Source organism: Pieris napi, chromosome 16 (assembly GCF_905475465.1).
Source record: "Pieris napi chromosome 16, ilPieNapi1.2, whole genome shotgun sequence".
Classification (NCBI taxonomy): Eukaryota; Metazoa; Arthropoda; class Insecta; order Lepidoptera; family Pieridae; genus Pieris; species Pieris napi.
In genome coordinates, this window is record NC_062249.1 from 926388 (window position 1) to 952881 (window position 26494).

The 26494-nt window shown below is 32.3% G+C and overlaps 3 protein-coding genes across 4 annotated transcripts in view; 2 read left to right on the top strand and 1 right to left on the bottom strand.

The window, feature by feature from the left end:
* The window catches only part of LOC125057580, a 198080-nt gene extending 185045 nt beyond the window's left edge, over positions 1 to 13035 (bottom strand). For both annotated transcript variants that reach the window (XM_047661362.1, XM_047661361.1), the window contains exon 1: positions 12847 to 13035. The gene's annotated coding sequence lies outside the window, so the exon portion shown is untranslated. The remainder of the gene's footprint in view (positions 1 to 12846) is intronic.
* A 1873-nt stretch (positions 13036 to 14908) lies between these two features.
* On the top strand, positions 14909 to 15615 carry LOC125057585. The gene has a single exon (XM_047661368.1). It carries the CDS (start codon positions 15049 to 15051, stop codon positions 15613 to 15615), a length of 567 nt encoding a protein of 188 aa, XP_047517324.1. The 5' UTR covers positions 14909 to 15048.
* Positions 15616 to 15934: 319 nt separating this feature from the next.
* On the top strand, positions 15935 to 19979 carry LOC125057583. The gene is made up of 4 exons (XM_047661365.1): positions 15935 to 16136; positions 16657 to 16933; positions 17845 to 18063; positions 19724 to 19979. The coding sequence occupies exons 1-4, from the start codon at positions 16067 to 16069 to the stop codon at positions 19947 to 19949; spliced, it is 792 nt and encodes a 263-aa protein (XP_047517321.1). The 5' UTR covers positions 15935 to 16066; the 3' UTR covers positions 19950 to 19979.
* Positions 19980 to 26494: the final 6515 nt, after the last annotated feature.

Here is a 26494-nt window from a genome sequence, read left to right on the forward strand (position 1 = left end):
AGGGTAGTTAGAGATATTGTAATACCTCAAAACATCCATGTTGCATTTGTAGTACCGAAACTCTGTCCAGCCCGAAGTGAGCCCATTCCCACTTATAATGGACAGTGGGTATAATACACCTTAATACCTGAGTGCGAACCACTCACCATGATACTTAAATTAATAGATGTTATTTATATATTTCAGGATATTACAAATAAAATCATTTTGGAAACAATTGATATCCCAAAAGCCAACAATGACAAGGTAATAAATCAGTTTTGACATAACTTGAATACTAAAAAAGCCAAACAAAGGTGTGCACAACAGTGACAACATAACTTAACAATTTCATTATTTTGTAGGATTAAAGAAAGGTTAAAGAAAATCATGTCGAACTGAACAACAAGAATCCCCAAACAACTCCAAAGAAACCTACAAGGAAGACACCGGTATTATATTTAAATTATCTCTATCTCTAAATAGAATAAAAGAAAGTTGCTATCCAGGTCTGTAGCATGTGCTACAAATTATATTATTAACACATTTATATAATTATATTAATATAAATGTGTTAAAAAATTTATAATATGAATTATAAAAAAATTTAAGTTTTGCATGGACAGAGCTTAAATTAATATTCTCTTATTTGTTGCAGAAAGCAAGTAGTAGTTTTAGTTTTGGAGAAGCCTCGTAGATGCACAACCAAGTAATGATTAATTTAAAATTACAAACCGAAGTTCTGATGAAGACATTAGAGTCACATAAAAATAAATAGTATAATGAAATAAAAATGTTTTAAAGATAAATAGTGTTTTATTTGTTTAATGTAAGAATAATAATAAATATTTATTTATTTAATTTTTCAAATGTAAACTGAACTTTATTGACTTTAATGACTCCTTTTCCAGTCTTTGATTATTTAATTGTAATTAATTATTTGCATGCAATCAAAAACTATTTTTAATAATGCCAAAGAAGTATAACTTCTGACGCGCGTACATAAGTACACGCACCTTTTTTTTTTAAATTATTATTAGCAGTGTTGGCCTAGTAGCTTCGTTCGCTCGAACGGTGAAGGAAAACATCGTGAGAAAACCGACTTGTCTTAAGACCCAAAAAGTCGACTGCGTGTGTCAGGCACAGGAGGCTGATCACCTACTTGCCTATTGAAAAATGAATATATATTGAAAAATGATCATGAAACAAATTCAGAAATCTGAGGCCCAGACCTAAAGAGGTTGTAGCGCCACTGATTTATTTTTTTATTTTTTTGTTTGTTATATATATTTTTGCTAGCTGTAGGATTACGAAATAAATAAATAAATGTACGTATTTTCAAGTAAAACCTGAAAACTTTAACAAATACAAGCTTTATCAAGTTATATAAAACCATATTGCGTTAAAAAAACTTGCAATTAGTACTAAAAGTAATTAAGCATTTAGTTGACAGAATTTAAAATGGCTTCATTAAAACCTCTTTGCAAGCGTAAAATAGAACTAATATTAAATGCAGCGCACGAAGTAAAAAGTACAAATAAGTCTTAGTCGGATTAAACTGGATCGAACGAGATCACACTCGCTAGAACCGCTTTTTCCACGTGAAATTCAATTGTCGCCTTTTTCCTTTAAAATAAAATTTTCCATCGTTTACATTTTTCAATTTATGAGTATTGAAACCTGGCGACATACTGTTGCAAGTGAGACGGAGAGAGCTGGTAAGACTTGGAGCGAAGTAAAATGCGAATATCAAGACCGAAACTCGTGAACGGGTGCTCGTGGTGACTGGTCGTACTTGAATTCGTGTATGCGGTGATGTTAGTTATTTTTACTATGTATTTGCGTATTGTTCCCACGAGAATGTAAGTGCGTGCTCCTATTTCACCATGCCTTCTGCTGATAGAGAACAAATCTTTGTTTTTAATTTATTTTATTATTATTTATTACTTAAGATGTCATGTGGAACATGGTGTAATGGTTGCAGCTCCTTACAAACGTTGCGTAAAGCAAAAAACTTGGCAATTAAAAGAGTGGCGGAGAGTTTATTGCCAGTTCTTCTCTTCCGTTCTACGCCCTTGATTTGAGAACTGGAACTAAATGTATCATTAGAAGCATTTAATGCATATTTCTTATTTGACGTTCATAAGTGTACATTGTGTTACCTACATGACTCAATGAGTTTTGACTTTTAACAAATTGGTACTTCATTGGTGTAACTGTGTACGCCCTCTGCGCCACCCAGGGGTCATAGGATATTAAGACAAGTCAAGTAAGTTCAAGTAAGTCTTTGATCTAAACATTGATAATTCCAAAACAAGAATATGTGATAATGCGCTTATATCTTCCATTCATCAACAGCCTTGTTACCACACGAACAAAGGCTTAAAAGCTAGTAATACGATAAAGTAACAATTATCTAATATATATTTTATATAAATATATTAAAGTTCTAAAATTATATGAAATAAATCACGAGAAAAATATAACAATACAAGTTTTATACACGCGTAAACAATATTAACATATAATAAAACAAAAATTATATAGAAATTGAAAAATGTGGACAAAAGTTAATAAATTATCAAATAAATGAAAACTTTCACCTTATCAAAACAACAACCACAAAATTACAGTAAATAAGAAGACATATAAAATATATGCATATAATAACTAATGTGATATATAACTCCCATATATCCTTTTAGGTTTGATAATATGTACACTCCCTTTGGCAAATGGTTGTTATCTATTGTAATATATTACGAATAACTGCGAGGGACCAAGCATTAATTAATAACCATCAATATCTCGATTATTTGAAATCTCGTCCTCCATTAGCCTCGAGTGATCTCCAATTAACTATTATTAGAGATTAATCTATTGGATACATCAAAGATAATTTTGTTATAGTTATGAATCTCTATCTATGTCTATCGACAGATCTCGAGAGATAGACTGAGAAGTTATTCATGTATAAATGAATTGCTTGTCCTTTGACTCGCTAAAACTCGAGAATGACTGGACCGATTTGGCTAATTATGATCTTGGAATATTTGTGGAAGATCAGGTAAGGTTTAAACGGTGTAAAACATAAATAATAACTAAAGAAATATACTACAACGACGATTGAATTTTTTAATAAAAACTGTTACTAGCTGGGAAACATTTGATGTCTTCTGTCTTTTTAGAAAGAAAAACCTGTCACTCGGTTGTCATATATTTGTAGATTTTCAGAAATTTGTGTTATAAAAACCGATCTTTTTGGTCTATTTTAAAAATTTAGAATTAAGTTTTGAAACAAATATATGTAGGTGACACGAAATTCACCAGGTGTATTACATACATATGAAAAAATGATAATGCAAATATTTCTCAATCGAATATTTACTTGAATTAAGTTACTAGAGGGTGCGTCGTTCTTTGTATTAAAATATGATGATGTATTATTATATTAATATAATACAAACAATTTCAGTTGAGTTTTTTGTTATTTAACTTTGAGACAAAGTTAATACTGTTATAACTCTTATAGCCAAATTTGTTTTTCAGGCAATACAAAGCAGGCTTCCGGCAACATACAACAAACAACAAAAAAACGATAGCTTTGAAGCTCCTAGTACTGCCAGGACTCTGTAAAAGTGTTTAGCAAGCAATTACTTCTACTCCATGGGCCAAGAGTCTGTACCTAAAGAATCTGGTGTTGTAACAACACTATAGCGGTCTTAGTGATTTTGGGGTTTTTAAGACGTGCCGGTTTTCCCTCGATGCCTTCACCGTAGGAGTAAATGTTTAATGCACATATAGAAATAAAAATAGTGCACAGCTGTGATTCGAATGCACTCAGGGTGAAGTCGTTCACTTAAGCCACTAGGCCAACACTGCTCACTACGAGTATATCTGTATTTAAAGTTATATATACAGGGTGGCCAAAAAGTCGTGGATCAAACGCAAATAGCTGGTTTTGACTTTTGCCGTCTCTTACTTTACTTATCTTGCCTTTTCTTACTTACTTTGGTGAGATGGAGCTAACATATCTATCTTCCCCGAGAACACCCCAATCTATACCTTCCTTAATGGAAAGGTATAAAAAAATTAAATTACAAATTTATCAAAGAAAGTAATTTTTTATGTACTCGTAACAATCGGTTATAATAATATCGTTACTCGAGACTCTTAAGGATAAGAGGTTTATTATTCTCAAAAGCATTTGTCCAATGATTTATCGGCGGTTTCTACGTGAAAAATGTTATATTTTGGCAGAAACATTACGGGCTTAGAAGTTGGAGCGATAAATTACAAATACTGAAACATTAATTTACTAGAATACGGTGAACGCTGATTTTGTTAGACTATTCATAACAATAGCCGAATTTCATGTAGTGAAGCGTAATTTAAGTATTTATTTTTGTGATTCTGAGTGGTCTATAGAGTTTTTAAGATAAATCTAACTGTTTTACAATCCTATCGACACAATTTAAAAAAATAACGTAAAAAAAATATAAATATATATTTTCATAAATAGGATAATAGTGTACATATGTAAAAAGATTATATTAATCCCGTATCACCTCGACGTCCGCCGTTCCACAACTAAACAGTTTTTGCCGCGCACCACCATTATGTGGAACCAGCTGCTCGCTGAAGTATTTCCGAACCAATTCATTCGACTTAGGGACTTTCCCTCAAGAAAATTCTTAAAAGGCCGGCAATGCACTTGCGAGCCTTCTATGTCTGTGTACATGAACAGCGGTACCACTTAACATCAGATGAGCCTCTTGCCCGTTTGCCTCCTATTATATAAAAATCACGTCACGAATGCCAATCTCACGCGACATGGTTTATATGGCTAAAGCTTTGTCTATATATTTGCGGTATTCAAAAAGATCTGGTTAAAAGAGATAACTCAATGAATAAAGAATTAAAATCCAATCAAAATAAGTCGCATAAATAAGTACTCTAACCAGGAATGAGAACGAAAAACAAAAGACGGAACGCCATCGTTTTTGAAACGCGTAGACAAGGGACAGTTGTACTATATGTTTTGTTATATATAACCACATATAGAACCTAAATACGAAAACCGAGGCTCGATTTTATTTACACCCAACAGTGAGTGCATTGCGAATGCACAAATGCACCGAAAACGATCATTATTATGTGCAATATTTGGAGCGTGCTCTAATGCGTTGCGGTGGAAATTTTAAGATAAACATTATGAATATTTGGAATGCAATGTTTGTGTTTGCGTTACATTAATTTTCATGACGTGATTATAAACACGTATAATGTATATAGGAATTAATATTAAATGGCTAGGATAATGTCTTTTATGAATCGTAAAATAATGTTATGTTAACTCTTGAAGTGAAGTTGTAATTCAACACTGCTTTGAGTGAAAATTGTGAACAAATATGTCTAAAACCTAAGTTGAAAGTCATATTGCTAAGTCATAAAAGCTAATACAGGCTGTCCGGAAAAACATTCGGGTCGGGTAATGGCACCCGCAAAAAGTTAATGGATGCCGATTTATACCATCCTGTATTTGGATCAGTTTTTATACAGGGACGAACTGACATAATATACTGACTTTATTATGGTACAACGTATTTTTGCATTACTAGTAAACCATTTATTAATTAAAGTTCACCACATTATACATAATGCTAGTAAATATTACAAGATATCTTTTAAAAAATATGACAATTATGGTAAACATAAATGTCACAAATAATTAATATTAAATTTTGCTTATTGTTAAGCAAATAAAATATCAGCGTAACGCAACAGCGGATTAGGTATCAGATAGGCACTTAACTTACGAGGGTACGAAGATTGAAATGGAAATGGGCAGGTCATATAAAAAGAGGTACATATAGAAAAGTGGAACAAAAAGATCATAGATTGGTACCCAAGAAATAAGAGAAGAAAATGAGATAGACAGTTACAAAGGTGGGAAGACGAAATAAAAACCGTAACTGGGAAAATATGGACAAGGAAGCTCAGAACAGAGCAGAGTGGAAAATGGCGGAGCCCTTTGCCAAAGTTGGGCAAACAGATGGGTTGTCGGTGTCACCAGTTTTCAGTTCACCAGAGACAATGGTTTAAGATTAAAATTACGTAAAATTTCTGTCTGAATAAATTATAATATTATTATTATATTAATAGTATATAATGTTACTTAAGTTTACATACATGAGTGTAAGACTAAAGCAGCATTTATTGCATTTCACAGAAATCAGTTCTACAATCTCTCATCAGTCAGTAATTCATGTCTGATCGTTGTGATCAGCGAGCAAACATCTGGAGTGGACAATCTGTTTCCATCGATTTCTGTCCAGCGCCTCTGTTATAACAGTGTACAGTTTTGAGAACGATGAGTCTTTCACTTAACGTTCCATCTGGTTGATTATCTTTTGCCTTCTGTGTACCAACCACGATCAGTTTCCCCACGTTCTCATCTCTTCTGCGCATTAATATCTTCTATATATATATATATAATGAAAATGGTCTTCGTTTGAGGCTCAATCACGCCTAAACCACTCGTATCGACATGAAACTACCACCATTCGATGCGAATTTTTTTCTAGGTGGTTTATGGCTATTTATTTTTCGAATTCTAACAATCCTTCATTTTTTATGCTGTTTTACTTTTATGAAAATTTATCCATACGGACTTCACCGCGGAAACATTCGGGGAGGCTTCCTAGAACCTCTAAACGTCAACATCTGTTAAAAACTCGATTTTCGAAATATTTCAATTTTCTTAGCGGGAAGTTAAAAAGAAGAATAATAAAAATATGAAAAAAAAATAAAATAATGAAACATAAAATTTATTTTAATTCGTCCAGCAAAGCGGGCGCGAAACGGCTAGTATCAAATATAATATAATTTGGTGTTGGCACATGGTACCACTACCATAGTATGCGATATTTTTTAGCTTGTCACAAAAGCATTCAATATTCAATCTATCAAGATAATTGACGATAAATTACGAGTCCGACCCTGTTCTAGAATGAGTTGGCACGACATTTGACATTTCCCATATAATAGCAATGCATTAATGAACAATACCGAGTATCACCCCGCCTTTTGTGAGGCCAGAGAGTCGGGTAACCCAAAAAGATAAATAATAGGTCAAAACTTCGTTCTATTATTTATGAAAGTGGACAATATGTTAGCAAAACAGAACATTAATAATGGTGCTATTTTAAGCTTAATGTAAAATATTTATTATTCTAAAGACTTTAATTTGTCTTTACCTAAATAGTACTACATAAACATCATTAAAACTTAATAAAAAGAAAACTTAAACAAAATTTAAAAAGTTAGTTCCCTGTAGCAGTGTACCTTTAACGCTAGCAGCATTTCCTCGCTGTATTGCGATACTTACCCGTTGTGCGAGGAAAGTGCCAACCGGTACTATCTACTAGGCGCCAACTTAAATCTTTAATAAGCGTCTGTCCACTTGAACCCAACCACTGGGAACCCAAGAGTCTCTACTCCAAAGGGAACAAAATCGAAGTTGGAGGAAATACTCTTATATTTGTCTTTGACGTTTATTACACTAATTTATTAATTATTATATATTATTAGTATTTTTATAGCATAGGAGGCAACAACCTACAAAATCTAAATAAACGCGGTCACAAATAAGGGTGAAAGCCTTCTAAACGCTAGTCCAAGTATTTCTACTTTGTTCCTTCCGTGTGCTATTTCATCTGTCCATCGTAGTAGTGCAGTCCTAGTTTGATACCAGGTCAAAAACTTCCCCATTGCCAGCTTCTCTGAGACCATACTAGTGCCACAATTCACAGCACTACTAGTGCCACACGTAATGGTATGTCAATAAAATATTTATAAGAATGATAATATGTTGTTTAGCTGTCACACACAGATAAACAAAAACAATTTATTTCTCAAATTTCGCCACTTATTGGTAAGACATTAAATCAAAATGACATAAGAAGTACAAGGCAATACCAATACGCGTTTTTGTTTCGTTACTACAAAGCAACAGCGCAGTTAGTATACAATGTATACGATTACAATTATAAATTTTCGACAGCAATATTTCGATTTAACGAACGAATACTATTGTTCCGTTTAGTTCCTAATACATCTATGAAGTGCTACTCAACACTCATTTTTCCATCCTATTGTTACTATTTGATTGTACGTATTTCTTGTCTAAAAAATGTCAGAATTCCAAGGATAAGAAATGAAATTTATTTATTTTAAGAATCAAAGAAGTTAGAAGCAAAAACACATCGTAAGATAGAATAAGTAAAGTTAGACCGTTGTTTATAAAGGCAACAACCTCAATACTCCCAATTAAGCCAATTTGAGCAATTCTGTAACTTGAAATTATTGTAACTATCTGGATTCTAAACAAGTTTGGGAGAGAAATTCAACTCTTTATTCATCTTTTTCATAATCGAAACAAACATTTTGGGTTTAATATGTGTATATAATTTCATTCACTCACTCACTCACTCAGGCGTGTTGATAACAGTTGAAAAATCAAAAAAAAAAGATGTAATTGAATTATATATATTTTTATGGAATTTATTATTAAGTTTCTTATGGAAGATCTGGGAACCCTGACACAGGTATTTTTTTTATTTAAATGGGTTCCCAAATCTTACTCATTATAATGAATTGTTGTCAAATGAATAAACCCATTTTTATAATACACACAAAACCCAGAAATGCGGTCGAACTCATGGCATCTTTTCTTTATATTTCTGTTTAGACATTGTGAGGAAACCAGCGCGTCTTAGATCCAAGAACCAAGGCTGAGGACTGATCGAAAATGCCTATTAAGAATATACAATTGTATGCTGCAATATTGCGGGCTACAGCTGTGGAAGTTGCACGGACCTGGTTAGCGCTGCGCCGTCTCAAGCGCTCATGTCATTATAACATATTTTCATAAGTCTTTATAATGTTGAGAACGTAAATAAAATAAAATAAAAATTCAACAATTACGCTTTTAGAATGCTGAAGCACAATTGACGTAAACACAAAACATTTCAATACACTTGTCGAAACTTTGTAACAGAAACTCGAGATACTTTAATTCAAAAAGTTTAGTAATAATTTAACTTTCCATTAAATTTAACAAACAATTACGTGGTTTGCAATGATTTATTATGTTTGAATTTATCCTACGTTTACTTCATTATCTACTACGTTTATCATTAAAGGCAGTGTTAGTGGAACCTATCCTAGTGAAAGTAGTAGTAGTATCTTAAAACACTCCTAAAGGCCAGCGGTAGCATGTATGTATAGGATATACTGGCATATGGTAAGGTTTAAGTCTGTGTATATATATCTTAAATCTGTCTCTTTAATTAATATCATGAATCCGTGAGATTAGCTTTTTAGGTTGTTTTATTATTTTTTTGTATTAAAAGTAGTAATTTTTTAATAAAATTTGGTTATGCACTTCTTACTATCATATTTCTTTTGTAAGTTTTGTTTCTTACTAGGGTTGCCTGGAAGGGTTCGCTTCTTAGCGATAAGGCCGCCCGTTGCATTGCTTATAATTGTTATGTGTTATATTATTTGTTTTTCTATAAATGTAACGAAGTGAAAATAAATAATATATCTAAGGCGTCTTATTTGTATCGAAAATTATTTGTAAACGCAATTTCATAAGAAACCTTTCAATATAAATCTCTTTAAACATATATAAACGCGAAACAATTACAATAATTACATAACTTTTCTAGTTTTACCACCATTTAAGGTTTATTTCAATTATACTTTCAAACAAACCTTCAATCGTAGCACTCGCGTAGACAATTCAATAATAATTTAGAATACTCGACTAAAAATCTAAACACAGTTGACACACACTTGTCAATTAAACATCAATTAAATAGCTGCAAACTAAGGCCAAAACCCAACTGCAATGGAATCGAGCTGTCCATTTTTAGAGGCGTTTAATTATTTCATTTTATTATGAAAACAATTTATTACTTTAAGCTAAAATACTTGACAATTATTAAAAACGCCCTTAATCAACGAGCGCAGATATTAATTGAATAAATCTTCGACCATTTTAAAGTTAATTAATTACGTGAAGAGATCCACGCCTTATTAATTCTCTGAAGAGTAATAGAATTTATAGGACTTTATATTTTAATTAAAGTTTTATCATTGCTTGGGGCTATATTCGTTAGGTAATAAATGTAATTTGGTTTGACGCCCTGTTGGTTTTAAATAGCTCATAATTTATTAATTTATATATATAAATAATTTTTCACAAATTTTTACAATTTACATTGAAAGTGTCTATGGTCGGCGGTATCAATTAAGATTAGGTGGGTAGGAACAGTGTCCGTTCACCCCTGTTCTATAGAAAAAAAAATGCTCACGTTAAAACTATTATTTAAGAATCAACTGTACACAAGCATGTAACGTTTCGTAAGAGTATAGGACTGAATTTGTAAAAATGCGTTTTAGTTTTAATGTCTTATTATAAAAAAATGCCTTATTTGTTTTTTAAAGCTCTGTCTTATAAAAAAAATGGAGGAGCAATTAAATTACAATTTGATTTTTCACATAATAACTGTTTTACAGTAATTAGTAGTAGTTTTGTGTTCTCCACCTGCAAAGACCAATATTTGCTAGTTTCTGATCATGTGAAATCAAACTATAATAAATGTATAAAATACTGTTCTGAATTTTGTATACCAAACATATCCGCGCAGTTTTTGCTATGAGTAAAAATCGTAGCTACTTGCTGTAGTAAGTAATAATTAATTTTAATTCAAACAGATACAGTGAACTTTTTTATCGTTTAAAATTTAAAGAAAATTCTAAATAAAAACTATTATTTTCCTCTCCTGTAACCGAATAGTCTTTTAAAATTACAATGCACTGATTGTATAAAATTTCGTATTACATTAAAGCTATGCACCTCGTGGTTATAAAACTTTTCGTTTAAACGACAAATCCTTAACCCTAAATTCCCTGAGGGTTGCAAGACTCAATTTTCTTTTATACGCTAGATCTTTGTTTATGCGGGCAACACTTAAACATTCCAGCATTTTATAGCTTATGTGGGAACCTTCCACCCGAGGCACCAATAAAACAGATTTATTCAACACCGAATTATCTCAAAGATTTTTTAAAACTAAAAGAATTTTTTTTTTATTTAAATGAAAAGAAAAATGTATAAGAATCCATTACTTATCTATCAAGAATTGGGTTGTGTGTTTCTTAGTTTTATTGTTCCTTATTAGGGTTGCCTGGAAGAAATCGCTGGTTATCGATAAGGCCACCCGTTGCCTAATAACTTATGTAACCTGCTTACTTTTAGCTTTTTCTATGTATAATTATGTGTATTATGGCAATGAAGTATAAATAAATAAATAAATTGGGATAAGATAAGGGAAAATAATGGTTATAACTAAACCGCTATAATCAACAGCTTGTAGACATCTGCAAGAGACTTTAAATCTATTTTAATTTATAATAAATGGCTTAAATATAAGAGTATTTCCTCCAACTATGATTTTGTTCCTTTTGGAGAAGAGACTCGTGGGCCGTGGGGTTAGTGCTTAGGCGCTAATTAAAGATTTAAGTTGGCGGCTGGCAGATTGTACCGGTGAACTCAGAACTGGTGCTTTCATCGCTCAACGAATAAGTATCGCAATACAACCAGGAAGTGCTGCCAGCAATAAAGGGACACTGCCACAGGGACTGTTTGAATTTGTTAAAATTTTTGATGTAACAAATTTTCATTATATTATAACTATGTTGGGTAAGATTTTAGAAATACTGAATATTTGTGTATAAAAAAAATCGCATTTAATATATAATATGTAGATGTCATGGAAATCATTATGACGTTTCACACAAAAACATACCTTTTATGTTAATGTTATTCCTTAGCTGGGCAAATGGTGGCGCACAAAGAATAACACAATTTAACAGAATTTTGATCGCATAACGTTACTTTTTACCATTTGTTCAGCATAGCAAAGCCTCTTAGATTTTTAATATCTCTGGTACCAAATAACAAATAGATATTTTTGGTTTATAAAACCGTAAATTTATAATAAAAATAGGAAAAAGTTACCTTAATATCCCTTGTGACATTGAAGATACTGCAGAGATATCTAAAAATAGAATTCAGAGGTTCTATAAACTATTCAGGCTTGGGTCTGTGCTCATAATTGCTGTATTTGAATAGTTACATTCGCCTAAGAAGGTGATTTTAATTTTGCCTTTTCTATATATTCCGTTCTTTCTTTATAACTTGATTTAAATGTTATGGTTTTCGCAGTATAAAGTAAAAAATGTAAATTGTAAGAACCAAAAATTCGACATATATAAGTCGTGAAGGCTCACCTACTTACATGTTAACATATATATACAAGTATTGGACAATTCTGAAAACAAGGGTTCTCGTGTCACTGTTTTTAGTCAAATACTTATGTTCTACTAGACGTTCTAAACGTATAAATGAATAATAATTGGAATCTTGTTTTGTATGTTCACAAACTTTCCAAAATTTAAATGTTTATAAAAGCTTTCTTGGAGAATAAAAAACTATGAACTGTTTTAATATATGTATAATAGTTTTGTTTAATTTAATTACATATGTATGTTTGTCCCAAAAAATTATAAATAATTATGACATTTAAATAATAATTTCAAAATCTTACCTCTAATACCTTATATAAGAGTTGAAGTTTATAAATAATCTTTTTTGATGCAAAAAACACAGATTAATTATTTAAAACTTAAAAATTCTACATTTGAAGCTATGAATTAATGAAAGAATGTTGCTCGTTGATTATAGCAATTTAAAAAGGTTGAGTTGAAGAGCGTAATGAAAAACCCCGAACTCACCTGTAATTAGGAGGTAACACCCAATGCCGAAAGCAATTTCACAAAGAAAATATTACAAAACAATAGTTTTTCCTTAATTTTCAAACATGGCGTGCTCAAAATGTATCGCGTGACCGCGTCGCGTTCAGTTTTTGGTTACATTTTTTCGTGTTTATTTAAATGATATTATGATCACGTGCTTTCTACGTAACGTACGACATTAAACTGGAAACTGAGGGGTTGGACATTTCTACGTTTCCATACTACGTGGCACAGGAAAGTGTGAAACAGATACGGCACTATGTAAAGTATTCACGAATCTAATCCTAGTGGTTATGTATTTTTTAATTAATAAACAAATTCTATCTAAATTTATAGAAGTATCTATAAGTAATTTAATAATGTTAAGATAAAATATAAATCATATAAAAGATAAAGTAGTAAATAAACGTCAAAACCAAAGCAGCAGTGTTGGCCTAGTGGCATCAACGTGCGAGTCTCATCCCTGAGGTCGTAGGTTTAATCCGGCTGTGTACCAAAGGATTTTCTTTCTATGTGCGCATTTAACATTCGCTCGAAAGGTGAAGGAAAACATCGTGAGGAAACCGACATGTCTTAGACCCAAAAAAGTCGACAGCGAGCATCAGGCACCGGAGGCTGATCACCTACTTGCCTATTAGATTGAAAAATTATCATTAAACAGGAAGATTCAAAAGCTAAAGAGGCTGTAGCGCCACTAATTTTATTATATTTTTGGTGTCTGATTCGTCAATATTATTAAAATACATGAACGAACCTATCAACTATTAGCCTTTTTCTTCACATTGTGCGTTTATTAATAGCTGCCTTAAAACAACATAATATCATAATAATTTAATTATACTTACAGCATAGAATTTTTTTGGAAACGTACCACACGTCCAAGGTAAGATAACTTTTGTCAATAACTGATAAAAGATGAAAATACAATACTATACAAAAGAAAAAACCATCATACTGGTATACTCTTTTATAGTTTAATATGTATTAATAATACATCTTTATTTCACTAAGCAGCTTCATAATAGTTCACATCTACCATTTTTATAATCTTAGTCCACTGTAGGGTAGGTGCGACAAGGATGGAGAACGTTAAAAGGCGTGTAACAAAAAGAGACATGGGGAATGGATGTGGGGTCATGTTTGACCAACTTTTCTTTCAGTTCTAATAAAATATGAGACCCCTAAAGTCTTCGTCGCCAGTGACGAATAATTTACCGAGATCACCTCAATATCGAAAATGCGTCAGAATATTTAACGTAATTTAAAATTATTATGCAAATTTTAATGATATAACTATCAAAAGCTTGAAAAAAATGAAATACTACATACATAAGTAACTTTAAAGTTTTGATTATTAACGCATATTATTTTAAATTCGTATTAAATTTAGAATTTTGATATAAATCACTATATATTTGCGGGTAATTTAAATGTAAATTACAATAATTTCGTTAAACCTTTTTTAATAGTCGTATAAAATAAAGATGATTCAATCAAAATTACCGTGCTAATCTTCGATCATATCCACTGTCCAATTAGCGTAATAAAAATACCACAATATAGTAATCGGTTAATATCCTGTTATATATATTAGTTTCTGTATTACCTGAAAGAAAAAACATAAAATCTCATTGAAAATTTACGATGTTCTATGCAATTACAAGCAATAATATGTACATTTTGCAATGCTATAAAGATAACTAAGTTCCTTACAAATGCTGCTATTACGTGAGTCTAATACTTTTAAAATACATTCTACGCCGTAGCACGTTCGTAGCGCATCGCTGCAATTGCTACTAGAACTTGTTTCACAAATACCATTTACGTTTTTATATAGCACTCTACAAAATGTACTGTGTAGACTCTACACAGTGCGTTTAATTGGTGTTACTTATTTTTTATTTATAATTATTTTATAAGTATGTTACTTAGCCATGTGGCTGTCGTACATGAAATTAATTAAAAGTACCTCTAAAAGCCGCCTTGCTATACTAGCGTAGTGTTTGTTAACAGTTTTTAAATGCTTTTTTTTCAGGTTTCATACATATTATACTATCATTAATCCCTTTAGCTTATTCTAATAAGAGTAAACCCATATTTACCAACACATCAACCACCACATGGACATTCAAGGACTACTTATTAAAATTTAAACCAACACATGTCTGGAGTCAGATAACAATGAATAATAAAACCAGAAGACACATTTACAACGAGGAATTCGATAGAATGTACAACGGTATCGACGGGACAGATGAACTGTTATCTTTAAAAGTGACGAATGGAGACCCAAAAGTGGTATTGAGGAAAGACGGACGCCGATGGGAGCCCCCCGGAGGCTTATCAGACAATACATCCGATAGATTTAGTCTGAAACGAAGGTTTCTTGAACTCATGAAACAGGCTATTTATCAGGCGCGAAACAGAATGATCATCATGCAGACGTATAGGATTACATACAGACAAAGTTCCCTTTATAAAATGGGCTTCTTGATGAGTAAAACTGATCAAGCGGTTAAAACATTCGCTCGATACACTTATAAGGCTTTTATGGGATGCTTTTTCGTAAGGTTGAGGTATGAGAGGTTGTTAGTAAAGGAATTGTTGGAGGCTTTTGAGAGGGAGTTGGATTTATGGTTTGATATTGAGCTTCTAATTGATTTAATAATGTTAAATGATTCGAATTGTAAGCGAATGTTGAACCAAGTAATGACAAATCGGAAAGATGCGTGGAAGTTTGTTGAGTAGAGATTTTTTGTTTAACAAATCAATAAAATATTTTTAACAAAACTTTGTCTTTCTGCTAGAATTAAAGAATTTCCGTAATTCAACATAAATTACATATAGATAAAATTTTATGAGAACCTTACTTTTATATTTTTTCTTTTAAAGTGTGTTTAGCGAGTGTCAAAAATTAAAAAAAAATAATTAAATTAAATCTAACGGTGAAAAACAAGATATAATTCAATGAATAGTGTAGTTTGGAGTACAGATATTTTATCAAAAACAAAAGGTAAAATATAAAAATCATTAAAAATATCTCTAAATTTGCAGTGTGTTAATACGATTCGCATTTGCAATACTAAAAACATTATATGGGCAAATAATCTTTTCTTAATTCGTATAAAATTTTCCATTTAACGCTCGTTTACCAATTGTTTTAATTCTCTTTTACGAGCTTATAGTGTTCAAGTAGAAAATGTATGAAATAATTATTTTATCGTTGTTTTATTTATTCAGCACATATCTTAGTGATCAGATTATGTCAGGTAATTCTAATAAAAACAACAATATTTCTATTAAACGCTACCATTTAGCTTAGTAACGCACATGACCTACAAGTCCTGGGTTCTTTGCTGGTAAAAGGATCTTCTTCTTATAGTGCTATCTCCTTGCGAAGGTTGGCGATCATCATGGCTACTATAAATTTGGATGCCGCGCTTCTAAACAATGACTTGGTGCTTTGGCCAAACCATTGTATAAGGTTTTTAAAACCATGACGTGCGTCTGCGACCAGATCTCCTTCTACCTGCCAATTTGCCTTATATGATTAGTTGAAGGAGCTCGTATTTTTTTTAATAAAGAATAATTGGTTCAGCACAAACGGTTTATCGCCATGATCAATTATTTTTAATTAAATAAGTGTAGAAATATATCTTATCTAAGTAGGCGCCGTAGGGTTCACGGATTTATCAATCTAATACCCAAAAAAGCTTAACCAGATAAAAGTTACTTTGAAAATGCTAGTTGTATCATAATTATTTCTATTAATTTATTGTTTTTTTTTAGAACAAGGCGGACCGGAACCGGTTATCACATCGAATTTTATAGATATAGATGAATTGATTAACGGCGATATTCCTCTATTCACTGACTTCTACTTGCCATCAATAAAAGATAGAGATAATAGTACAAAGCGAAGGCGAAGTGACGAATTTTTCAATACAAGAAGCACGCTACCTATTTTGTTGGCAGCTAATTACGATCAAATTCCCTGTCAAAATTCATCATTCGATATATTAGAGTTTAACAATTTGAACCCAATAGTAAATAACATCACTAGAAGGTAATAATAATAATATTTAATAATAATAATTAAACCTCATTTATTCCTTGAAGAATTTACAAAAAGTTATAAAATATACACACACACATGAAATACATATATATATATTTTTTTTTTCCAAGGACCTCTTATTGAGTATAGGCATCCTCCAATTGGCTCCATCTCTCTCTGTTTTGAGCATTTTTCTCCCAATCCACTCCAACAACTTTCTTAAGTAGAATTAGGTACTAAGTATTAATTTTTTTCTGATCATTATCATAACTTAAACGTCTTTAATAGACAAACACAAATTCATTACATTACATTACACAACGTTTCGACAGCGTGTTTCAGTTAAGAAAAAAATACGAATTCTGTTTCAAAAACTGTTGCCTTCCTTTCAAATTGATTAGCCAAACTCGATTTGAAACATGATTTATAAATAAGTAAATAGTTAGAACCTAAAGAGGAACGTGTTTTCCAACTATTTATTCTAACTATATTATTTTGTTCGTAACTTTTGTAATTTAAATCTTCTTCACAGAGAGATATGTCATAGGTTTTTACATATAGCTCGGTTTGAAGCTTAGTAAGATTTTGCGTGAAGTAGAAAAGTTTGCGTGTTTTCTTTCTTTTAGTAGCAAAATTCTTACAACTCTAGCCAATATATGTGCCACGAAAAGTACATACATATATGGGTAGGCAAACAAATTTAACGTTTTAAATAAAGAAGGAAAAACAAAACGGTCAACTAATTAGTAGTTAGTACAAATAAAGTTGTATGGGCGTATGTGAGTGTGTTTGTGTGTGTGTGTGTGAGTGTTGTGTATGTATAGGTGAGTGTGTGTGTATGTGTGATAGTGGTCATCAGTGTGATGAAGATCCATTAAAAGTAATTGCGTCTATTTATTATAATTCTTTTTGTCGTTCAGATATTATGACTATTATTGGTACGGCTACACAGATCCAGATGACAAAGAGAAAAATTTTGAGAATGAAATACGGAAAAATCGCAGGTTATACAATGTAGCTATACAATTTCTGTTGCACTCCCGTTACCTTATCAGAAAAGTGATGAGTCAAAAGGCGAGATTTCGAAAAAGTACACGTTATAAAATCGGTTACCTGTTCAACAGACTGAGACGTATCAGGTAAAGTATAAGGATTTATTTAAGAAATATTAAAACACTAAAAACAAATTGAAAACCTTAAACTTACGCTGGCCATAGACGGGCCGCATGTTGCAGTCGAGACCGACTGCTCTAGAGCGGTCGCGTTGAAGTTGTACACGACTGCAACACGACCGCATAGTGCAGTCGGCTACGACTGCTTGGAGCAGTTGTGTTCGACAGCAAAATAATACTGATGCGAGTTCATTTACAAGGTGGAATTCGATGAAGAAACACTGCTACTTGTACTATTATTACGCAAGCGTAGGCGTAGAAGACACCGTAGTATGTGGGTGCAATACTACAATGAAGAGAACAGCATGGAATATTTCATACTTTGTATCCCAGCTGAGAGAAGACACTAAAAAGTTTTTCAACTACTTTAGAATGTCCGTGGTTTCATTTGATGAATTAGTTAGTATTTTATTTTATTTGAGGGAGAGGCACGCAGTCGGCAGCAACCGCTTGTAGCGGTTCGTGTATGGTGGGACCGGCAGCTCTAAGCAGTCGACCGCACGGCGAAACTCGACCGCAGAGCGACTGCTCCGACCGCTTAGAGCAGTCGGTATCGACTGCAACATGCGGTCCGTCTATGGCCACACTTAAACTCAAAATAACTTTATTCATATAGGTAACCAAGTACTCTTATGAACGTCAACAGAAAATATGTTAAATTTTTCTACATTTACATTCGCAAGTCAAGGCCGTAGAGTGGGCAAGAAGAACTGGCAAGAAACTCTCCGCCACTCTTACTACAAATATACTTTTAATCGCACACATAGTTAACAAAAACAGAATTGTATGCCAAACCAAAGGAGCAGATTACCTAACATTATTTACAAAGTAGTTTAAAAAAAACTTGTGATTTATAAAAAAACAATAGAAAACTATACTTAACATTGCAACAATTTTTTCAATAGCTGTTGTAATCATGCACGAATATCATTGAAATATTTATTTTCAAACAATCTCCAATTTGCTATATAGATGATGTTACAGGTCTGTTTTCAGAGTCGTCAATTAAACTATATAACGGCAGAAACCAGCCACGTAATTGTATTAAATAAAATTAAAGGTGTTCTTCGCATTGGATCGCTGATGAATTTAATTCAACTTTTGTAAATGGCATATTTAACTCTTTCTTATTCTGAAATGAATTGATTTAACAGATACTAACGAAAACTTAAATACTTCAAGTGCTCTTTTTATATTAAATTATAACTAAAAGTTGATAATCAAACCTCGACAGTTTAAACACTTAAGTTGTCTGACCAAGAGGAAAATAGAGATTGTCAAAAGAATGAATATTGCTATTCACTACTAAACCAGAACGCCCGTCAGCTTTCTTTTTATGGCTCTGGCACGGTTTCTGCATTAGCCAGCGTCAAGTATAAGATTTTTATAATTCGTGCTTTTTGCCTTAGAAATTCGACCATGTCCTCCATGTACGGTTTAAGCACTCGCCCGGTACCGCGCACCCTCCCAAAGGCCGAGAACAAATTTAAATTAAATTAAAACTTGCCCTCGAACCGGGAATCGAACCCGGTACCCCTCACCTAGCTGCCACTTAATTAGACCGCTAGGCTATGAGGCCCCTAACCCGTCAGCTTTATTGTTGTGAATTCATTTTAGCTATTTACAGGTACGAACAATTGAAAATCGTGACGGTGGCAGAAAATCAGCTTCATACAGATAATTGGCAAAATCTGACAGCGTTATTGAGGTTCTACGAGAAGGTTGTGAGAATGGACGTCGACTTGAAAGACACCATTTTGTGGATCAAAGATTTCCATAATCGTTCAGAAATGATAAAAGATCAGGAGATGAAAGAATATCTCAAGAATAAGGGCGATCTTGTGAAGGATTAAGTTTATTTATTTATATTTAAAATTATCACAACATTACAATATACACTATACAAATACGTTGTAGTATGCTACAACGTATTTGTATAGTGACGTATAGCAACGTATCTGATCATTCATTGTTTATCTACGTATGTATTTTGCACCCACTAGGGTATGGGGCAAATACTGATCTGTTAAGTAATAGCCGCTGAAGAGTCTTAAATCAAAGTCTAATTTTAGTAGTTGATAAAATTCATCTATTAACTCAACAAAACCCCACGAAATCTATTTTTTAATCCGCCCAAAAAATTTATCTAATTCTTAACAATTATTCTTAATTTTAACTTTTAATTTTATTATATTTACTTCACACCTTTACACATTACTTCATTACTTACACTGCTACCATTTACTAATATTATTATTTTCTACTAAGTATTAATACATTCTTTTTTTTTGCGACTGAGGCGCAAACTAGCTGATGTGGTCTCTGGCAGAATGCGCTGTGGAACATTCTGCTCCTCACCATAATGCAGAGCCAGGGCCAATTACAGCCACAGCACACACGCATTACATACTTGAAACGAACCGAATGGGAAAAGGGAATTTTTTTCATTTTAATTTTTATTGTTTTTGATATCTCTCATTTTCTTTGATTATTGTTATTTTGTGTGTTTTTGTTTGTAATAAATGATATGTCTATGTCTAATAAGTTTTATGTGTCTGAACATAGTAAGCTTTCGATTATTGCAACTTAGACATGTAACCTTTGTGTTAATTACACGCTTGGATACTTAAGTTTACTGCTTCCTTGATAAATAAAAATATTAAACTCACGTAAAAACAAATTTATTCCTTATTTTATGTGATAAATATTACACTCGTTAATAATTTTATAGCTATGTATATACTCGTAGTGTTCAACAGTGAGTATTCCGCTTCGGTATTTATACATTTAAATAATTATTTAGCAATTGGTTCAATATTTTGCAAAAATTATTTTAAATAATTGGTAATTTAAAGAACCCGCTATTCACAAATGACTATAAAACCGAATATAATATGTATAGAGATAACGAACGATAATCCGAGATTAAAGAGATAGTTAGAGTATTTTATATAATCTGACCTTAATTCTAGTATTATCAACAGTGAGTAGCCAAGACCTCCAAATATTCCCAGACATATCTGATCTCTTCGAAACATTTAACCAATCTTCGAATATTGCCCCACAAGGAGACATTATAATAAAAAATATTACGATCGATGTTGAAAAGATCGACATTGAAAAGCTGAAAAAGAAATTAAATATGACTGTGAAAATTGATTTTCCAAGAGTGAACGATACCAGGAGATTAGGTTGGCACGGTGGTTATTACGAATGGCAGGAGGCCTCTCAGTACGAGGTGAAGCTGAAGGTTTTAGACCTTATGTTGCAATTCATCTACATGGCTAGACATAAAGTGAAACGCCTAGAAGCTGAGCGGTATTTTAACCCTAAAGATACGTCGTATCGTATCGCATTTCTTTACCGACGTTTGATACGTATTTTTAAGAGGATGAACGATATATATAGCACTATGTGCATGCTTAAAGAAAGGTATAAAAAAAACGTGTGTGTACTTATGTACACGCGTTAGAAGTTATACTTCTTTGGCGTAACAAGATGAAACTTTTTTTTCTACGTTTGCAGAAAAAACGACACTAACAATAGAAAAAACTGAAATGTTGACTGTAGCTCACTTCAGGGTATCGGTTGTAAAAATTTACTCTCATCATTTCCCTAATGCGCCAAAAGAAGTATAACTTCAAAAATATTTATTAAAAAATATATATTGTTTAACTTATTATATGTGCATCTTGAAATTCAAAAATCTATGCCCCATCCAACTAGTTTGATTGTGTGTACAAATACTAGTTGTTACTAGGGAACAACTAAAACATCATTTTCGTGTAAAAGATATTTTGCAAGACTATTGTGGTTATAAAAAGGACGTCAAATTTTTAATTTATTTTAAAACTTAAGAACTTAAAGTTATCTCATGTAAATAATCTTAATCTTAAAAAAATCTTATCGCTAAAAAAAATAATTACAGAGTATTGTCTTTGATTAACATAACCCTTACACATTTAAAGAAAAACGCTTTTTACCGGATTAAGGTTATGTATTATTATAAATTTACAACTATTTGACATAATTTTAAATTTATCCGACGTTTCGCGTGCTTTACAGCGTGCGTGGTCACGGTGACTGAAGACAAAAGATGTTGAATGTCAAAAAGTATCACAGCTGCAGAGAAAGTTGCATTATCCGTATTTATTTCCCCGGAGTTGGTATCGACTAAAAGATGGAGGGTTTTGGACACCGTGAGCCATTTTTGCCAATAATAATACATAACTTTAATCCGGTAAAAAGCGTTTTTCTTTAAAACAATTACATTCATATATGATCTTAGTTTTTACACTCGAACTCTTGTTTTCCCAGAAAATCACTTAACATGGAACATCAACTCGTCCTGCATCACAAGTCTGCGAAACTCCATGTAGACTTCCTCTACCTTTGGTGGGTGCTTGTGAAGTTACACGAGAAATATTCTCTAGCTCATGGGATACCTAATGTTGTGCCTGACAAATATATGCCATAAATTCTATAAATTACGTTTTATTTCGCACAGAATATGAATTACATTAAGAATATGTAATGTTTAATAAATTGGTTGATAAAATGCCAAATAAAAGTCAGTGAAGAGAATATTCATTAATCACGAATTTAATAATATTATAATCTATTTTTACTAAATTTAAATATTTATGTGTTTTTGTTAACACTTAATCATCAGTTAGAGTATTTTTATTAATTTTAACATTACTATGTAGGTAAAGAAAATTGTAATTACTGTATATTTGATTGTTATGATTTCTTATAAAAAATATCTTGTATTGTGTAAATAAATGAAGCATGCGCCATAATTTTTATTACTATGAGATGTCTAGAATAGTTAAAATCAGTAGATCAGTAAATTTGAGGTATGGTATGGCCATTTTAGATTTATCTAGTAATAATTACTGTGCACGGTACATTATAGCAATTTTATTATCAAATAATTAAACAGTATACTAAAACTGTAAATAAAACACATGAAAATATCATTTTATTTACAGTGTAACCTTTGAGTTATCGTAATTCACAAAACATGTTAAGCATGTCGCTTAAAATCATACTGTTTCCATCTTATATAGAATGTTTATGTAAGTAATTCATAATAAGTTCTAGAAACTAACCGTCTTTCCAGCTAGGAAGCTACCAAGTCTTAAAAGTCTAAGCAATATTTATCACAAATTAAAAGAGTATTTGTGTATAATAAATTTATACTTTCATTACGTTTCTAGTAATCACCATATTTACTAAAAATTTCAACACAACAAAGCCTCAAAGCGATATTAAAAATATTGCGCAAACCGATATAAGCCAAGAAACAATACTCGACTATACATTCGGAAATAACACCAACGATATAGAGTTTCCACTACTCGAATCGGAAAGATTGAAAGACATAACCAGAACTGCAATTGCACAACGTCGGTCCAAGACCAGATGGGAAATCTCCGATGCAGCACCAAACGAGAAATATACAGCTAAAGCGTTAGAATTGATGCAACAACATATATATGCAACACGTTACCGATTAGAAGAAACCAGAAAATACAGGCTAAAATATCGAAATGATGCCGAGTACCAGACGGCGATATATTACGGAGCTGTCCTAGAAATACGATATAAACTCGATAGACTATACAATACAATGGAGAACTTCAAAGATAAAACAAAATTTATATGGTATTTGGTAATCTATGAACGTATTGTGCAGGCGCATGTGGATGTTGATGATATGGTAGAACGAATATTTAGTTTGAGGAAAAAATTCAAAGGTAAGCTTAAAGAAGAGGAAGATGACGATTATAAAGAAGTTGAGCCGGTCGGTGAACCAGATGTTAGGATTGTTGAGGATCTTCCTAATTGAGAGAATATGTTTGTTGATATAAACACTTATTGATTACTGGTAATCTAATTGGTTTGGTTTGTATGTTAGTTTGAAATAGTTCTAACCGTAGTTTTTCGCAATTAATACATATTTATTTATAAGAAATTGTTTGACTTCCGGCATACGGAAGCTATATCCAGAATGCTCCCTTCCCTCTGTAAAATACTATGCGCTGGTTCGGCTGTCGCGTGTCAGTATTATAATATAAGAGATCCAATAATCGATCAGACTAAGACTAGTACTTACAATCGACGGTGTTGTGTCCCACTCCAAGCAAGCGGTATAATGTTATTGCGCGACAGCGGTTAAAATTTAACTACTCATCATAAGAAAACATATTACACTGTTAACCAAATATACGAAACAGAAAACATAAACTATGGGTTAAAAAAACAGAAAACTGAAATAAAACATTAATCAAACAACTTAATATTTTAGAGAAAAAAGAAATTGTTACTACAGCTTAATGATTTCTTCCCGCTTCCTCAAATATTTCCTCACCCTCTTTAGTAAGGTGAAAATGTATATGTTAACGTAAAATTGTAAATACCGTTAGATTGTAATCTATCTCGCGAGATTACAAACTGTCGAAAGATTGTGAACCTCAGCGTACTGCTTACAATTTAACGTATTTTTATTCTGACATTATTATTATTCATGATAAAAAAAATATATCAAAATAAAAAAATCAGGAACGTAACAATATTTTCTCGGTAACGATTTTGAAATCGGTAACCCAAATTGGGGAATAATCGATTCGATTAATTTACCGAGAATGTCACATCACTTATAACCAATAGAAAACGAGAATGTCACATCTCTTATAACCAATAGAAAAGTAGAAAATGGCCGTTTCACAATTTGACTGTTTCACTTTGATAGATTACAATCTACCGAATAATAATACGTTAAATTATAAGCAGTTCGTTATGGTTCACAATCTTTCGACAGTTCACAATCTCGCGAGATAGATTACAATCTAACGGTGTTAACAATTTTACGGTGAAAAATATATCTTTATAAATTTTATTGTAGTTTGTAAAAACCCGATACATTTGCAAATTAAGCCCATAATTCGTGTTCGTACGAGGCACATGCAACAATTTTAAATATCTTGCTTGCTTAATAAATTAGTACACAAAAAACTTACCAGTCTATCCTTAGTATGTTCCGTGACAGCCCATTGGAGACCAAAGAGTACTTCTATATCAATGAAATAGACTGAACTGTGGTCCATGCTCTTTTAGGGTGTAACTTGCATTGACGTAGTTAAAATAAAACAAAAGACAATTTATTCGACGTTTATTTCACAATAAATAAAATAATATTACAAACAACGGAATGCTGAGCATAAAACATAACAAAATAATACTCTAAAAAATAAGGTTTTCGACAAATCAAAAAACAACTGAAGAGTCTGCCTCATTAGCTTATAAATAACTTAAAAATAATATTTACAAACAAATCTACTGTTTACTCAAAGAAACGGAGTTTATAAAAATAATTAACTATTATAATCATTAGCTATCGTATATGCTACAAATGTTGTTAGAATTTTTAATACTAAAGGTTTCATTTATTAATAACATAAACCTCAATTAGTTAAAGGTCACAAAACAAACACAAGACACGATAGTTATATCATCGTAAATTGACAATATGCAAAAGAAAAAGTTAAGTGTCGTACTCAGAGTCGTATACTTTACTCTTCATTAAGAGTTACGCTCACTTTAGAGCACTTAGTATAGATTAAAACTTTCTGTAAATCCAATAAGTAATGACTCTGAGTAGGTAATTTAACATTTCTGCGCTTAAAGCCGGTTGCAGACCGAAAACTAAGCTATGCCAAGGTTAAACTAAGCTATGCCAAGCAAGCTAGGCTAAGCTAAGCTAGAAATAAATAGCGTGCACACCAACAGCTAAGCCAAAGCTCAGTCAGTGTGGCGAAGGATGTGCAAATGGTGTGCGGGGTAGCGGGAGGGGCTTAGCTTAGCTCGTGTAGCTGCGCATCGGCATACACAACTAACTTCGCTTCGCATATTTTAGTTAGCTCACATAGCTTAGTTCGCATAGTTTGCGGTCTGCACACAAGTATGGAAAACTGCGTCAGCTATGCGAGCTAAGCTAAACTAACTTAGCTTAGCCTAGCTTGCTTGGCATAGCTTAGTTTTCGGTCTGCAACCGGCTTTAGACTCTTACCAAGTCACGTGCCCCTTATTTATAAAAACAAAGGCAGTCGAGTGTAACTAATTTATTTTTATGACTAAATCGGTTAATTGGGGGTTATAATTACATACATATATTACTCAAAATTGCTAAGTCATTTACGTACTTAGATCGACATACAAAAATAATACTGTTCTTTTTTGTTAGCTTCAAGACTTAGCAAATCGAGATGTATGCTTGGGGAGCGTTCAAGTATTACGTAACGTATTTGCCAACCCCCCCCCCCCCCCCCCCAATAAGTCCCTTCCTTTTGTAAAACGTTACGATGCGGGGCGGAGATAAAATTACGCGTTATTG

Bases quoted from the DNA above. Each gene is read 5' to 3' on its own strand.
- LOC125057585 (XM_047661368.1), top strand. From the start codon at position 15,049: ATGAATAATAAAACCAGAAGACACATTTACAACGAGGAATTCGATAGA.
- LOC125057583 (XM_047661365.1), top strand. From the start codon at position 16,067: ATGTATGAAATAATTATTTTATCGTTGTTTTATTTATTCAGCACATAT. The intron at 16,934-17,844 runs GTAATAATAATA...TTTGTCGTTCAG, and splicing joins GTAAATAACATCACTAGAAG to ATATTATGACTATTATTGGT. The intron at 18,064-19,723 runs GTAAAGTATAAG...AGCTATTTACAG, and splicing joins AACAGACTGAGACGTATCAG to GTACGAACAATTGAAAATCG.